Below are 17,407 nucleotides of genomic sequence, written 5' to 3'. Positions count from 1 at the left end.
AACAAGAGGAAGAAGAGTGAGTGGAACATGTTGCCCAGTGAGGTTGTAGTCTCCTTCTCCAAATATGCTCAAAACCCATCTGAACAGAGCTGTGGGTACCCTGGGAACCCTACTTCAGTGGGGAGGTTGGGCTAGATAACTTCCACTGGTCCTTTCCAACTTCTTCCGTCCTGGGATTCTGATTCTGTGACCTGTGCAGACGAGGCATGAAGCCCCAGCAGCGCTGCCCACAGTGGGTGACAGGTAAGGCATGAGCTCCCCTGGGAGGCGCACACAGGGGGGTGTCAGCACATGTCAGCGCGGGTCCGTGTGTGTCTGTCCGTGTCCCTGGCTGTCCCTGAGTGTCCCCGAGTGTCCCTGTGTCTGTCGTGTCCGTGCACGCCGAGCTGCGGTGCTGCGGCACCATCTCGTGGTCATCGGGACTGGGCTCCGCGGGCCCGGCAGAGCCGGGGCAGCGCCCCTGGGGACACGGGGGACACGGGGGACACGGGGGACACGGATCCGTGCGGCGTTGACGTTGGAAAGGGGTAAAGCTGCTGAAAATGTGCAGTAGCTTGTTTTTTAATTTGCCAGGAAAAGTGCAATGAAACCCAGCAAGCAGAAGCTGAGCTTGTACAGGAGCAGGTGAAAATGGAAGAAATTTAAATGCAATCAGTGCATTTGCCAATAGGGAAGCGATGGATATCCTGTCAGTTTGATGCAAAATGAGCATCCCACAGGATGCCCTGCACTAGCCAGGGGCTCTGGGTGCCACCGTGGGAGGGTCTTTGGCTTGCACTGGGGTGCAGCACACAAGACTAGGGCCAGCAAGGTGTGGAGCTGTGGGGCTGAGCACAGAGCCCAGGTGTTGTTGCATCTGTCCAGCCACAGATGTTTCACTGTTTATCAGCATTTAAAAATGGCTTCAGAACTGCACTGTTAGCTGCATACGGCAAATGCTGAGGAATGAAACAGCTGTCTGTTGTGTCAGTGGGGGTGGTGTTTGTGAACCTGGTGAGTTATCCTGGTGGAGATATGGGACCACAGAGACCATTGCCTGCACACAGGCTGGCCTGGAGATCTTCAGCTTTCCCTGGATGTGACGAGCCAAGTGGTGCCAGCAGATAAGGCAAGGGGAGTACGTGACTGTGTCCTGTCCGAGGGGTTTCTGCCGTGGCCTCCTGCCCTGGGGCACAGCTCCTTTGCCGGCCCTTATCTCCCCACACAGACCTGTGTCCTGACCTCACGTGAAACCGAGCCCTGTGCTGGGATGTGGATAAAGAGCTGGCCAGGTGATGAGACCCCCATCCGGTGTCCTGGCTCCTCGCATGGCTCACTCCGGGGGCTGAACTCGTTTGCAAGTGCTCAGCCAAGTAAGTGATGCAAAATGCTTTTTCTGCTCTTCAAAATGTGCTGGGAGGGGCAGTGGGGAAGGCTGTTGGTCATTTCCTTGCAGCAAGCAACAGGGGAGGCTTCAGTGCTATGACCTGGGACCATCTCTCCAAGATTCTGCCTGGCTGGGGTGGGGGACAAGCACAGGACCACAGTGAGGGTTTTAAAAGGGCTTTGTGGTTCAAAACTGTCTATTTTCATCCCCACACACTCAGACATTTCCACATTTCAATCCCTGCACTGCCCCTGCAGCAAAAATAAGGCAGGCACTTCTACAGCCACAGCTCCAGCTCCTCCACCTGGGTCTCCCTGGGGACAGGATGGGCAGGGATCAGCAGTGGCTTCTGCCCTGGGAGCCCTGGGGGGCAGCCTACACAACCAATGTCACCTCCCATCCATTTCTATTGAAACCCAGTGGCTTTCAGTCTCCTGTATTTGCTGATGTCCTAACATTCTTTAAAAAAATAACTGTTCCTAGCAGATATACCCTCCCAGAGTAAGTTTTTTTTGCCAGCTTTGATGGTGACCCAAGAAGAAACCTGTACCTCTTTTCCCTGCTCCCACCCAGGGCTGTGAATTAAAAGTTGGAAATATGGTCCCAGTAAGGTGTTCCTGGCACTTAAACCCCAGTTAATATATTAACTGAGTGTTTCCAAATGCTTCCATGGAAGAAGTGGGCTACTAGTAGGTGTGCATCAGTGATTTCACTTCCCACCTGCAAGGTCAGACCCCAAATGTTAGGTGTTAAAGAGTTCATCTGTGGACATTCCAAGGTTTTAATGAGCCTTGCTGTAAAGCTGGGTTGCTATTCACAGGTTAACTATTTCTGTCTGTCAGAGCTGCATAACCAAGGCCAAAATATGGTGCAATTAGCAAGAATCCTGAAAAAGAGATGCTTAGAAACCGTGTTTTAAATCAGCCCCCTGAACTGAGAGAAGCAGCTATGAAATAACAAGTCTACCCATCACAGTGCGGAAATTCTAAGCACACAAGGTCCTCTGGTCTTGGCTGGCTCCTGGGAGCCTTGCTGATCCCTCATTAGCAAGTGCAGGGCTGACTGCTTCTGTTGTTGCATGAATGGGCTGCTGCCCTGCTGACTAACTGGACCCACTGGGGCAGCACTAATGGGCAGCAGCACTTTGCCTTCTTCACCCAGTTCAAACCTGTGAGAGGAAGGGCCAGAGAACAGACTGTCCAGCCCTTGTCCCTCCTGCAGCATCTCCCACTGCAAGCCATGAGCTGGCTTGCTTTCCCTCTCCATCCCTTGGTACCAACAGCAGTGAACTTGTGTAAATGCAGGATATGTTTCCTTGTCTCTCTTTCTCATGAAATGAGTCATGGCATGTGAATAGAAGTGTCCTGAGACCTGGGCAACAGTGTGATACCACAGTTCATGAGCTATGGACAGAGATTTCTTGTTCTTCATAACTGATTTTTGAAACTTTTTTTTTTTTTTTTTTTCCCAGGACAATGTACCAGCATTTCATTTTCCTTTTCTTCCTCTCCTTCAATCCCTATAAATGCCAAGGTCAAATCCTGGGTGAAGATCCATATGAAATGCCCAAAGACTACCAGGAGGTCTACAGAGGGACAAAAAATGATGTCAAAGAGATCCCAAAGATTGCAAAGCCCTTTGTTTCTGAGATGATCTTTGTGCAAACCAGCATCACTGCTATAAGGAAAGGTGCCTTCAGGTATATGCCCAACCTGATCAAGATTTTGTTCATTGGCAACAAGATCAAGACTGTTGAACCTGGAGCCTTTGATAATTTGGACAAGTTGAGGGACTTGGACATCTCTGGTGCCTCATTAGAAAAACTATCTGTGGGCACTTTCCAAAACCTCCCAAGTTTACAGAGGCTGGAGTTGAGAGACAGCCAGCTCAGATCCATCCCCAAAGGCCTGTTTGATGGGCTGGAAAGTTTGGGAGAGCTCTCCCTGCAAATCAATGCAATTCCTTCTCTTCCAGAAGGCATCTTTGATTCTCTTGTCAATCTAACTTTTTTGGATCTGTCTAGAAACAGGATCACAATTCTTCCTGTGAATGCCTTTAGCAAACTGACCCAGCTGCAAGTCCTCAGGCTGTATGAGAATGAGTTGCAGGACCTGCCAGAGGGACTGCTAGACAGTCAGCTGGAGCTGCAGGAGCTCAGCCTCCAGAGCAACAGGCTCAGGGCACTGCCACCTATGCTTCTGAGGAACCTGCCTCACCTGGAGAAGCTCCTCTTGGACAACAACCTCATCAGTGTTCTCCCACCTCAGGGCTTTTTTGGTTTAAACAAACTGAAGTTGCTGACTCTGGGCTCAAACCATATTGTGGAGCTGCCCTGCTGTCTTTTTGACACCATGCCCAACTTGCGGGAGCTGGATCTGGGCAGGAACAGTTTGGCCACCCTTCCAGATGGCATCTTTGTCAACCTCACATCCCTTGGCAAACTCATCTTGTCCCACAACCACCTATCAGCCTTGCCAAGTGGAGTCTTCACTGGGCTCAGCAAGCTCTTGGACCTCCAGCTGGACACAAATCAACTCTCTGCTCTGGATGAAGAGGTCTTTGCTTCTCTCCCAAATCTGAAAACCCTCAACCTTCGAAAGAATCAGCTGGAGAGTGTTCCTCAAGGGCTCCTAGACCCTCTGAAGAAGCTCAGCTCAGTGTTTCTTAGTGGTAACCCATGGAGATGTGACTGCAACCTCTGCTACCTGCACCGCTGGATCCTGGGCAATAGGGAGAAGGTCAAATTGTCCAGCCAAGTCTCCTGCAAGAGCCCACCCCATATGGCAGGGCAAGCAGTAACATTGCTGAGGGATGAACACCTGATTTGCCCAGGAACTCTGCCATTTAACTCCACACCATCAAAAAGGACATCAACATTCCTGTCACGTGGAGTCGTGTCCACAGCAGCACCAACCTTGCTGTCATTGGCATCCCTTCCCATCAGGACACTGCCAACCACTCCTTCACCTGTGATCACCTCTGCTGTGTTGCCAACCATGCCAGTGGAGGCTGCCTTCACCACCCTGTCACCAACCAAGCCATCTAAAGACTTTGTCACCATCCCACCCCCAGCTGTGCTGCAGAAGGCCTTCAGTGTCAGCCCATCAACAGCCAATAGGCCCAAGACCTCCATCACCACACTGTCAACAAGCACTGTGCCCAGGTCCTTCATCACCACACCATCAACAACCACTGTGCCCAGGTCCTTCATCACTACACCATCAACAACCACTGTGCCCAGGTCCTTCATCACTACACCATCACCAACTGTGCTGCCAAAAGCCTTCATCAGCACCTCATCACCAGCTGTGCTGTCAGAGACCTCCATTACCACCTCATCACCAACTGTGCTGCCAAAGGCCTCCCCTGCCACACCACCATCATCAGCTGAGATGCCCAAGGCTTCCATCACCACCCCATCATCAGCTGTTTCAACTTCAGCCATAGTAAGGCTAAAATCTCCTGGGGCCACCCACCCAGAACGTGTGCCACCCACTCTAGCTTCTGCCACCACGCTGGTGCCAACAAGGCCAGTGGCAGCCACCAGCAGGCAAGAGACTCCTGCCCTCTCAGTGCCCAGGGAGAGGCCAGCCACCACCCCCCAGGGGACAGCCACAGCCCCTGCTGTCTCTGCTCCCTCCGTGGCTCTGCAGCCATTCCCCAGCGCTGCTGCTCTGGGCACAGCCCCGCTGGCCTCGCGTTCACCATCGCACCACGCTCCTGCACCCGGCAGGGAATGGGGCTTGTCCCCAGCTGGTGCCCAGCCCACCCCCACCGCCCCCCAGCACGCTGCTGCCCCGGCAGGCACCGTCCCGCTCCCAGCACCTCCCATCCCCGCCCCATCAGCCAGCCCGAGCCCCTGGCCAGCCGCCCCCGCTCATCGTGCCTGGGGCTCGTCCCTGCGGACCAGCCCGTGGCAGTGCCAGCTGTCCCTGGCCCTGGGGCTGGCCGTGCTGGCACTGCAGGCAGTCTGCACACTGCTGGGAGGGGTGGTGGCTCTCCTCCTTCACCAGGACACCCGCCACCACCCCGGGCCACCCGTGAGGCTGCTGAGCCTTCAGACCCTGGCTGCTCCGGTCACCCTTGAGCCAGCCGTGGCACCACCTTGAGCTTGGCTGCCCTTGTCCGATCTCCTTTGGGATCTGCAGCCGCGCTGGCCCTGGGATGGGGGTCCCGGCACGCAGGCGGATCCAGGGAAGGGGTCCCAGCAGCCAGGCTGTTTTGGGATGGCTCCCGGCGATGCTGGGAGCCTGCCAGCCCACGCGCCCTGACGGCCCTTCTGCCGAGGGACACTAGATGGCATCCCGACACAGGCAGTGTCACCTGCCGCCGACACGCCGCAGCCCCGCAGCCGCCGGCCGGGACCCGCCGCGCCCGGGACACGGCCGCTCTTCGCTCGCAGGGTCGGGAGCCCCTGCCCGAATCTCCTCCCATCACTGGAAGGTGCTTGCAGTCCTTGAGGAAAGATAATCACAAGGCTTCCTGCCCTGCGCCCTGTCTTCCCTGTGCCACGTTACAGGATGTGTCGGTGCCTGCACCACCATCGTACACAGACCTCCTCCACTGTCCCTCTCCCTCTTCTCCTCCCTGACATTAAAGGCTCCCCTGCAGGTGTGATGGGCTGGTGAGAAGACTGTTTTCATGCTGGGGGTTTTCTTGGCACGCTGCTGTGGGGGATTCCTGTTGCATGCTGGAGTGTGGGGTCCCAGTCAGTGCTGGGGTCGGACCAGGGCTGACCCTCCACAGGCAGTGGCACTGTGAGACAATAGGTAAGCTTTTCTTCCCACTCTGAGATCTCATGACCCCCAAAACCCCTTTGTGATGCTGCCTTGCCAGCCCCTCTGAAAGAGTGATGTTTCAGCATGGCTGGCCGTGTGCTTTTTTATCATAGCCTCACCTGGGGCTGAGCCCTGGCTGCAGGATGGGAGCAGGTCTGTCGGGAAACTTGGGAGGAAGAGCCTTCACCTCTGCAGTCCTGGGTTCTTGCCAGGCCCGGGGAAGTGCCAAACTTAAACAAAAGTGACTGTTCCTCTGTGGTTTCTGCCGTCACAGAAAGTGTTGAAACCTTTCCTGGGAAGATTTATTCCAGGAGAATTTGAGCTGATGAACACAGGATTGCTCCCTTGATTTGGGTCTCTAGGTACCTTTTTTTTTACTCTAGGTTCAGTGTTGATTTTGCCCTGTGCAAGGTAAGCTGCTCCCAAATTTGATCACAGTTTCTACAAGGTTGTAGGTGTCTGTCTTTAACTTCTAGCCATTGCTGCTGGTGTCTGATCCATCTTGTCCTGCCTTTGGGTGGCCTTCCCCAGTTGTGTGGTGTGGGGGCTGCCTGGCTTGGAGGTGTCCCAGTGAAAGCATCCCCGAAAAGCAATAGTCTGGACGTGTGTTTAACAGGGTAAAGTGGAACAGCAACTCAGAAACCTCCTGGCCAGCAAGCCCTGAGCTCCCCAGTTCCCCTGCCTGGTGCAAGACCAGAGAGGGGGAAGGGGCTTTGTTCCAGAGCGCGTGCCTGCAGCTGTGCATTAGGGACCTGGATATTCATCCTTGCTAAGAACCTGTGCAGTGTTACAGCCCTTCAGCTACTCCTTCAAGTCCTGCTGACGGCTGTGAAATACGGGAGGCGAGCGAGGGGCAGCACATCTGGGCGGGATGGAGCTGGAGCGAGCGGCTCCGGGGCCAGGGCTGGCACAGCAGGTAATGAGATACAGATGAGGGGGAGGGAGTGGTGTTTTTTCTGGCAATCCAGATGGACTCGGCTTAATACTTGATTTAGAGGGTTTGAAAGTGGGGGCTGGCTGCTGGGGAACAGACCCCAAGCACTTCCCGAGGTGATGAGGGGGGGTCTCTGCTGGCTTTTCAGATATTTAATGGCCCAGCACAGTCTAAACAGGGAAGTACTTCGGGGTGAGATTAGCACAACATAATCACATCTTAAAAGGTCTTCAGAGACACAAGGCATGTCCGCTCTCATATTAATTACTGGTTATTAATAAAGCTGGGGTCAGGCACGAGGTGTTCGCTCTGGAGTGTGCTGGTTCCCTCTTTGCAGGGAGGTGCTGTATCCGAAAACAGCACAAAGCCCTGCAGCCTCCACCTGTGCCCATCCGGCTCTGGAAGCCAAATGGCCAACATTCCTACAGCTGCTTTTAAAACTAATTTGCCCCATAATACACGGAAAGGGCCACATCTTTCTGAGTGCCCAGAACACCTCTAAGTGCTTCAGAGTGCTGTAAAATAATAACAGCCAAGGGTGTTCTCAGCACGCGAATTTCCTGCTATGATCGATTTGTAATTTGCAATGAAAATTCGGCGTGCGTGTTCCCGGGGCCAGGCTGGTGCAGCCGGCTCACAGGCAAGAGTCAGCTCCCTCCACCACTTAAGGGCAATCCTTGGAGGGTTATGGCTGGGCTGGGCTGGACTGGGAGGAATTAGCAGCTGTTCCCGTTTTCCCCTGTTGGCCCCAGTGTACTCCAGAAGGGAAGGAGTTTAAAGGGATGCAGTGTGTCCTGGTGGTGATGTGCCTGAGCAGCCTGTGGGGCAGCACCCTGCTTGTGGAGCAAGAGCAGCCAGAGAGCAGATGGAGGTGGGGCAGAGCATGGGGTTCTGCACCAGGGAGATCAGTGTTTGCTGCTTCAGGGCTACAGCTCACTGCAATGAAGGTGCATGGCTGGGGCAGGTGCTGTGCAGAGTCCCCAGCACACCCTCTCCACTCTGCTGTGGGCAGCCCAGGCATCCTTTTGCAGCATGCCACTGCACTGGGAAGTGGCTGCTAGATTTTTAATCTGTGGATTTCTCTTAACTCAGGTAAGATTCACAGCACCATGTGGTGAGGAGTGCCCAGGATTGCTCATGCACCTCACTTTGCTTTTCCTCTGCTTGCTGCTTCTTGCACAGGATGCCCCTGGCCCTTGCTTTGGAAAAAAAAAAGTTGAGCACCTCTGTGTGGCATCTCCAGGCTGCTGGTGACACTCTACACCTCTTCCCAGTTGCTGTGACTGCCTGAGGTCCTCACAGCCACATGTGACCAACTGCTGGAAGCAGAGACAGGACACCATACATGTGTGTCCTTGAGCAGTGCTGGGACTGGGGTTCTCCAGCATGGCCTGGGAGTCCTACAGCTGTTGCTGGCTCTCTTCCTTGCCCTGTGCAGGTGAGAGTTTGTTCCCACAGCACTGTCACTCATGCTGCAGCACTGTCACTCATGCTGCAGCACTGACCTGTAACCCTCTGCATGTCAGCCCTGTCAGGAGCCACCCATGCTGAGGGTGTGGTGGCCTGTCCCTGCCACCTGTCTCAGTTCCCTTTCCTGTCACTGGGGCACCCCATGGGCAGGAAGGAGGCTTGCAATAAAAACTGTTTCTTGTGGCTGCAATGTTCATGCAATGAACACCTGCATGAGGGGATTTGCACAATAACCCACACGAGGAGCAAGCCTGGGCCTCTGATGGGCAAGTCTCGCTGCTGGCTTGTGATGGGAACCTGTCCCAGCTCGTGGCCACGCTGCCACAGCTTCCTCCCTGCATGCCTGCCTCGTGTGCCGGCCCCAGACATGTGCTGAGCAGTGTCTCAAAAGCTGCTGCTGTGGTTTGAAAGGCATTGGGGGCTGGGGCTGGCTTCTCTGTGTGCTCTGGGCAGAGCAAGAAGGAGCTGGTTTGGCACCTGGTCCTATCGGAGCAGGGAGATGCTGGCAATGCCACTGGAGAGGTGGGATGGGCAACACAGGTTGAGGATGAGTTGGGGCAGCTCCCAGGCAGAGGAGGCAGGGCTGGGATCAGCCTCAGGTCTGGCTGCACAGGCATGTGCAGGACTCATCCATCCCCTATTGCAGTCAGCAGAGATGGCTTGTGGGCTGCAGTCATTGCTCAGTGTGCTGCTATGCCTCCTCTTTGAACACCAGCACCACTCCTGTGTGTCTCCTTTGGATGGTTTGTCTCCCCCTCTCCATCCTTCACATTCAGCATCCCTCTCCACACCCACTCACAGGACCCATCCACATCAGGCTGCCTCTTGCAAGGAGTCCTGTGAGACACCTGGGGCAAGAGCTGAACTGGGACATTCCTTCATTTGCTTTGCCCTTGGCATCTCACAGCCCTACTGCAGCAGGGGCCTGACTTCCCCAGGGCAGTAAGAGGACACACAGCTTGAGGGATGAGGCTCAAGCAGATAGGAGCAAACACCCCTGGCATTTTCATCCTGTCTGCCTCATGCCTTGGGCTGTCCAGGCTTTTATCCAGGGTTTGGGCAGGGCATGAGAGCAAGGGCAAGAAAAACAAGCTGGTGCATCCTGCCTTGGGCAGTGAGAGAGCCTGGAGGGGCGGAAGTTCCTGTTTGTTTAAGGTGCAAACAAGTGCTGTTAATCTGCTGCCTGTTTGTATTTCTTTAGAGCCCCTGAGTGTGGGGGGAGCGGAGATGGGGTCTCCCCTTTGTGCAGGGGCAGGGTCAGGCTATTGGAAGTGGAGGTGAGAAAACACAGAGGGGCAGCTGGAACCTGCTTTGGGAGGGAAAGATTTTTTTCGGCTATTTATGATAATTAGTGGGAAACGTTCCTCAAGCGTTTCAGATGATTCTGTAATGAAGTTGGGTCGAATGTTTCTGCTTTGTTCTCCTGGAACCATTAAAAATTCCCCTTCTTTGGCTGCCTTAATGCAATGCTGAAAAGGCACAATGGCATAAAAGTGGCTCTGGGCAGGGCGGCACGCCTCTCTCCCCACCAGATAGAGCCCTTCAGAGCCCAGATTTTCTGGGTTATAAACCTCAGCACTTGTGATGTTCATGCAGAAACTGCTGTGGATCCCGTGCCCAGGGCTCCTTCGTATCCCTGACACAGGTCAGTGTGTGTGAGCACCACTGAGATTGGTGTGCTCAGGGGGAGAAATGGCCAGCACAAACACAGCAGGGTGACAAAGGACAGGCACAGCCAGAGATGCCAACACTCCACTGTTGCAGAAAAGCTCCTTTCTGCCCGTGGTTGTGCTGGGCATTTGTTGGGGTGAAATGCTGCACTGGGAGAGGACCAGTCTCCATTCAGGGGAACACAGGGGCTCCAGCTCAAAGGAAAATCCTTCTGAGTTAGTGCTGCTCTAGGCCAGATCCTGCCCTGCCTGCTGGGCCAGAGCAGAGCAAGGAGCCTGAAATCCAGCCATGACCCTCCAGGTGAATCATTAGCAGTCTGCAAGAGCTGGCTCAGTCTCCTGCTTTTAGCAGGGGAAGGCTTTTCCAGCATATGTGATGAAAAGAAAATCCACCTGCCTGATCTTGCACATCTATCAGCACCATTTCCCCAGGGATGATGTGCAAAGCTAATGGGAGCTCTCCTGCTAAAGCTGTGATAAAAAGAGAAAATGGCAAGAGCTTTTAGCATACTGGTGGGGGCTGATTGTGTTGGATTTTGGCCTCCCCATCAATATTCTCATGTGGACTCCAGTTGAGCTCAGTGTCCTAGGCTGAGCACAGGACTGCAGCAGGCAGGGGGGAGCTGCTCCCCTCCTGCTCCTCTTTTGGCTGGGCAAGGGCAGCTGGGGAGTGCTTGGGCACTCAGTATGGGTACCCAGCATTGGCACAGTCCTGCAGCTACGAGGGGCAGGAGGGAGCCATGCCTGCTCTCCTTCCCTCCCCAACCACAGTTCAGATAGTGACTGCTAACTGGGACCACATCACCATTAATGCCCATTCCCTGACCCATGGCTGGAGCCAACACACCCCACTAAGGTACTAAATCATCCAGCTGTGGAGGAGAGGTTAAGGACTGGAAGCTCCCCAGGAGCTGCCTCATCCCTCTTCTTTGCCAGCCCCTCCCATAATCAAGCAGTCATATCAGACCCTTCACTTCTTTCAATGGGGGAAAATTTGCAAACAAATTCCTGCCAGCAGGACTTTCGAGCTCTCCTGCATGGTGGGATAAAGACACCTGTCACCTCTGCCCTGTCCCCAACACCAGCTCCTGCTGGGAGCACGGCTGGGGAGCTCCATGCTTGCCACAGGGCTGGTGACTCCAGGCAGTGTGGGAATGGGCTGGGAGGGCTCTCAGGAAGAGCAGAAGGGCTTTAGTTTTCCCTGAGATAATGCATGACCCGCAGTGATGGGGTGACACAATGAGCCCTGCTGGATTAGCTGGAGTCCTTACCTCGGGTTTCTGTTACAGCAGGTCCTGAAGCACCACTCGAATTATGATGCCTTTGCCAGTCCCCGTGTCCATCCTGCCAATCTTTTTTGTGGAAAAATCTCAAGATACACAGTAAATTTTCTGTGGGAGCTGAGGTAGAGGTACTGGCACTGGGATGAGTATTTGGATGGTGTATGTCTGCAGGCAAGGGTAACGGGTCCTGGGGATGGGGATTTCAGTGCAGGTTGCTGCCTGCACCATGCATTAAGCCTCCACACACGAATGGCTCTCCTGGCAAAGTTTGCAGTGGGAAACCAGCTATCTTGGTGTATAGAAGTGATGATATGAAGCCTTATGGAATGCGGCAGGCCCGTGGCTTCCTGAGCACACCGCAGCTCTGGCCAAGACTCTGGCAAGAGTGTTTGACGGATCAGGTACCTCTGGTACCACCCTGCCCGCACATCTCCACCCCTTCCCTCTGCTCCCCCTCCTTGCCCGGCGATTGCTTTCCAATGAATTATTTACATAAGTTCTCAGCAGCGGCTGGAGACAAAACCTCAGGTACGGGGCAGCAGCGTGCTGCTGACCTTTCCCACCGCCGCGCAAACGGAGGCAGCAGCACGAGGCGGGCGCACAAAGGCGCGGAGCCGGCCGGAGCGCTGACCCCGCTGTGCCACAGCTACCTGCTGCTCTGCCACAATGGCCCCGCGGCCCCGGCCGGCCTGACGGGGCCAGGAAAAAGGGCCCGAGATAATAATGAGCCTGACTACCACTGCTCTCTTCAGAGAACTGAGTCAACTCCTTGGGAAGAAAGGAAAAAAAAAAAAAAAAAAAAAAAAAAAAAAGAAGCGGAAAAAAAAAAAAAAAGAAAAACCCCTCTTGGATAATAAAGAAGTAACAAATGAAGACTGAAAGCCTATAGAAGGCGTCTTAACCCAGTGAAGAAAAAAAATGTCAACATCTGTGGAGCTGTCTGCAAAAACAGACCAAACCCCTAATGAATACCCTCTAGAAAAGACATTCACTCGAGGAAAGGCAAAAGGCTACATTTTTCTATGGAGGTATAAAGATTTTGATGAATCTGCCCTTTCCCTTTCCAGTGCAGTTGAACCAAGCACTAATGTTCATCTTCAGCTGTATTAAAGAGTGTGGAGGGGGGCAGAGGGGGGAAGAGTCTTGATCTGAAAGCTTATGGGGAGGGTGGATTTAGGGAGCCTGGATAGACGTCTGAGCACTAAAGCAAGGAAGAAAAGCAACAGGCATTAGAGAAAATACTGTTTAACAAGAGTTTCCTTAGTCAACCCATTTGAGCAGAGATTGGTGCACCATAAACGTAATCCTCTTAGTGCTGACTTAAACGTGTTTGTACAAAACAGGGAAATATAATATGAATGTAATAGTCACGTTTGCTAAAATGCTTAATAAAAAGACAAAAGTCCTTTATTTTGATCTTTAGATCTGGTGTGGGCTTGGGGCACAGCAGATGTTTTCTCAGAAATCTGTTGGAAAAAAAGAAAGAAATAGAGAATATGGTTGTGTCCCAGCTGGCTGAGTCACACGGCACCTCAGCAACTTCCTGGGCTGGTCTCTGGAGAAGGCAGCCCTTGCCTAAGGAGCCCCCAGGCTCTCCAGAGTGCAAGGGGAACCACTGGGGCTTGAACCTGAAAACACTTGGTGGGGAGCACCTGGTAAGACAGGTTTCAGGTGAGGGGGCACAGAAAATTTTCTTTGCAAAGAAGCTTTGTTGAGGGAAAGAGAGCTAAGGAGTAGTCCCCAGCTGGAAATATTGCAGACAGAGTCAAACTTAGACCCAGTCAGAGCTGTTGTGGAGGGATCATAATAGTTGTCCTCAGGTGCATCCCATCTTGTGCTACTGAGGCAGTGGAAAAAACAATGGCTGGAGTTGTTGTAGTCACCATCCTAACATCTACATTAATCACAGCTGAATTTGAAAGACATGAACAAAGGGTTACATGTTTTTTATTTTCTATTTGTTTTTCTGTTCCATAGAATAATCATAGAAAATACTAAACTGAAATGACCATATTTGATTTTGCTTGATAAACATCTATTTACCATTAGCCAGTACGACTGTACAACATCAACACTAATTGAAAGCCAGAAACCAGTAAAATAATGTGTTTTCTTCAGTGTTTCTCACACAGATATCATCTTGCCCCAGGAAACTATGGTTCCCCCTTGGGACAGCCTGGGTGAGTGCTGGTGGTTGGTGCTTGGTGGCTTACAGGACTTGGGCCAAATCTGGAATCAATGCCAGGGTTTGTGCTGCAGGTTTCAGTCATGCCACGATGCCCCTGTGATGCTGCCTCCTGGAGATGAGGGGGTGAGATGGGGACAGGGCTGCTTGCTTTCTGCTGCAGCAAATGTCAGTGCAAACTAGGTAAAACTTGTTTCCTGAAGAAAATTTCCACTCTAATAAGAAAAGAAATGCCCTGGCGGTTTTGGAAGCACATCAGATGTTTTCTGGTATGGTCCACAATGTGTACAGCGAATGCAAGGCATTTTCTGTGGAGAGCAAATATTTTCCACAATAACAACATATTTTTGTTAAAAAAAAAAAAAATCATCCATTCCCCCAAATTAGAAGAAAGGAAAAAAGGCTTTGAAAGCAGATAGTTTCTGACTGCCAGGGTCCTGTGCTTGGGCACTGCAGCAGTGAGCAGGGATGGAGCACAGCAGTGGAGGGATCCTGGGGGTAGGAGCATGAGGTGGGTTGGTAGCTGTGCCTGACTCCTGTGAGTGGGAATGTGCAGAGGTTTGATGCCATGGGGTTGAGGTCCCTGGCATTCATCACCCTCTCTGTCACCAGGTGGGGAGTATAACAGGTTCTCTGTTTCCCACCAGGCACCTGCTTGGGAAGGTCTGCCAGGGCCACCAAGACAGGTGGCAGCTTCAGGGAGAGAACAGGGGCATTTGGAGCCAGACTAGTGGGAACATGCCTATAATGCAGTTCATCCAGGTCTGTGGAGCCAGACGGTGATGGCTGGTAAGCTCTGGTCTTCAAAAATCAGTCCTGGTTTAGGTGTGAACCAGTGAAAAAAGATTTAAACCAGCCAACCTGCTGACTGCAGAGCATGGATACATTTTTGATAATGGGAAAATAGGAAATGTGTTGATTGTCATGGTCCACTATCACTTTTCCTTTGGAGGCTGCTTCTGTGACTAAGGGAAAATTAAACATGGGTGGCTTTTCCACAGGGCAAGGAAGCTCTTGGTGCTCAGGGCTGCTCCTTCGGGCAACAGCGCCCTTGCTCTGCTCTGGGCAGCAAACCCCATGTATCCCACAGGAGGCAGAGGAAGTGCTGGAGCAAGGCAGAGCAAAGTCCATCAAAACAGAGCCAAGAAGGCAGCAGCCACTTGCTGTTTCCCTGCCACCCCTTGCAGCCGGGTCTGAACTTCCCGGGCGGAGGGCAGGTGTGCAGCCCCACGGCAGGGAGCAGGGCCGAGCACCGGCCAGCCGGCTGTGGGGCAGATAAATGCAAAGGGCTGAAAAGCACAGCAGCCCTGGGGGCAGGGGCAGCATATCCTTGGTGCTGCCCCTGCTTCCTCCCACGTCTGCTTTGTTTCTCTATTATCCCACTGGTGACAGCAGAGCCTCCAAACCCTGCCCGGTTTCCTTCCGGCACACCTGGTTCCTGAGCCTCCTGTGCTAAGGGCACATCTCTCCACCAGCAACGTCGTTACTGTAACGGGAACAACGCAGTTTACAGCCCAATAAACCCCAAGTCCTTCTGTGCAGGCTCCCCTTACGTGATGCTAATGCTTACAAGATGTGCAGCGCTGCGGGACAGCCCCGGGAACCAACGCCCAGCGAACGGCTCGTGTTTTACATCGCTCTGCAGCCGCAGCTTCGCTAATTAATCCCAGGGACAAACCTCCTGCTCTGGGCTCTGTTCTGCCTGGAATGGGCGTCCCCGGCCGCAGCCCACCCTCGGTGCCCGCTGTGGCCCGCAGCTCTGGGATGTTGGGGATGCTGGGGATGTTAGGGATGCTGCAGATGTTGGGGATGCTGGGGATGTTGGGGATGCTGGGGCTGCTGGGGATGTTGGGAATGTTGGGGATGTTGGGGATGCTGGGGCTGCTGGGGATGTTGGGGCTGCTGGGGATGTTGGGGATGCTGGGGATGTTGGGGATGCTGGGGATGCTGCAGATGTTGGGGATGCTGGGGATGTTGGGGATGCTGGGGATGCTGCAGATGTTGGGGATGCTGGGGATGTTGGGGATGCTGGGGCTGCTGGGGATGTTGGGGATGTTGGGGATGTTGGGGATGCTGGGGATGCTGGGGATGTTGGGGATGTTGGGGATGTTGGGGATGCTGGGGATGTTGGGAATGTTGGGGATGTTGGGGATGTTTGGGATGTTGGGGATGCTGGGGATATTGGGGATGTTGGGGATGCTGGGGATGCTGGGGATGTTGGGGATGTTTATAGCCCGGGGCCGGCCGCGGCTCGGCGGGATGCCGGGGCGCCGGGGGAAGCTCGGCATTGTCTCGCAGCGGCGTTGTGATCACACACTGCGGCTAACGTGATTTACATCCCATATTCGACCTCTGGCGACTTCAAAGCCTGGGCGAGAGGGGGATTAAGTGGAGGAGCTGGGGCCAGGGGAGCCGGGGGTGGGGGCCTGGCTCACCTTTGAGCTCCCGTCATCCCCTCCCCAGCAGACCCGGGATAATCATCTCCCTTTGTGCTGCCGGGGAAAGCCGGGGTGCAAACACAGGAACCTTGTCAATATTGGTTTTTGAGAAGACTTTTTTTCTATTCTCCCATGTCTGGAGTTTTTGTACCCAAATCCCTCCGGGGCTTCCCAGTCTTCCCCTGGGAAATCGTGATCCCAGGGGTCCCTGCTAAAACCAGCCATTGATTGAAATTTCACACCCACCTGTTTGCACACAAGATTTAATTTGGTTGATTCTTCATGCCCTTTTCCTGCTTAATCGTCAACCTATTGACCTTAATATTAAAAGGGGCTAAGGGCGAGGAAGAGAGAGACTGCATTTCTGTAAGGGAACAAAAGCTGCCAGAGAATAAAGTAGGCACAGCCAGCCCTGAGCTAATGAGTCCCTGCTGCACGCAGGAGCAGGAAGCCCTGTGTGCTGCCCTTGGCTGGTGCCGTGCTCCTGTGAGACAGGACACGTCTCACTGACCATCCCTTTCCTCACTGCCCTTTATAGGACACACAAGTTTAATGTCATGAGGGATGGGAGACCACCCCAGCTGAGCCTGGGCACCTACCAGCCTGTGCATGGTGAATGCATCTTGCTGAAATATTCCCTGTTCAATGGAAGATGCCATAGGATGGAGGAAACTTGGCTCCAGCACTGCAGCAAAAGCGGCAGCAGTGGACACAGGTCAGGAGTATCCTGTACAGCTGCACGGTGTGTGCTGGTCCGTGCCTTATCTGGGTGCTGTGGTGTGGCTCTAAAACACACGTCAAAGCAATTTAGTGCCACAGCCTGCCCCAGGGATAATGCTGACCTCAGGGTAATGCTGCACCCAGGTCCTGCTCTAGAACCAGCCCTGCAAGCTGGGGCTGGGCCGGTAGCCTGTGCCTGGCTCCAGGCAGGCTGTGGGGCAGAGCTGCTCTGTCCTGTGAACTAATCACGGGCTCGCTCAGCCCCCGGGCTGGCAGCCACCGGAGCAGCCCTGCAGCACGTATCTGTCACAGCGCAGTGGCCTCCCTGCTCTCTGGGGGTCAGGCTGCTCCCCTGCTTGCTCTTCCTCAGAGCACAGGCAGGAAAAGGCAGGAGAAAAGACTTTGGGTGCTCAGAAGTTGGAGCGAGGGAAAAACAGCCTTTCACAGCCCGGTGGAAGCAAGGGTGGGACTGTCCATTCCCGCTGGCTGGACCGACAGGATGCACAGAGACCTGTGGGATGCCGGGCTGTGCCAGGACTCTGGGGGCAGCAGGAGGGGCTGGG

General features: G+C 53.8%; 1 protein-coding gene across 1 annotated transcript; it reads left to right on the top strand.

The window, feature by feature from the left end:
- The first annotated feature begins 502 nt into the window (after positions 1-502).
- On the top strand, positions 503-6,028 carry LOC130256657 (platelet glycoprotein Ib alpha chain-like). The gene is made up of 2 exons (XM_056498472.1): positions 503-1,352; positions 2,838-6,028. The coding sequence occupies exon 2, from the start codon at positions 2,842-2,844 to the stop codon at positions 5,473-5,475; it is 2,634 nt and encodes an 877-aa protein (XP_056354447.1). The 5' UTR covers positions 503-1,352; positions 2,838-2,841; the 3' UTR covers positions 5,476-6,028.
- The last annotated feature ends 11,379 nt before the right edge of the window (positions 6,029-17,407 follow it).

Source organism: Oenanthe melanoleuca, chromosome 9, assembly GCF_029582105.1.
Source record: "Oenanthe melanoleuca isolate GR-GAL-2019-014 chromosome 9, OMel1.0, whole genome shotgun sequence".
Taxonomy (NCBI): Eukaryota; Metazoa; Chordata; class Aves; order Passeriformes; family Muscicapidae; genus Oenanthe; species Oenanthe melanoleuca.
This window is presented reverse-complemented; position numbering and strand designations above follow the sequence as displayed.

Coding starts and splice junctions, on each gene's coding strand:
- LOC130256657 (XM_056498472.1), top strand. CDS start 2,842: ATGTACCAGCATTTCATTTTCCTTTTCTTCCTCTCCTTCAATCCCTAT.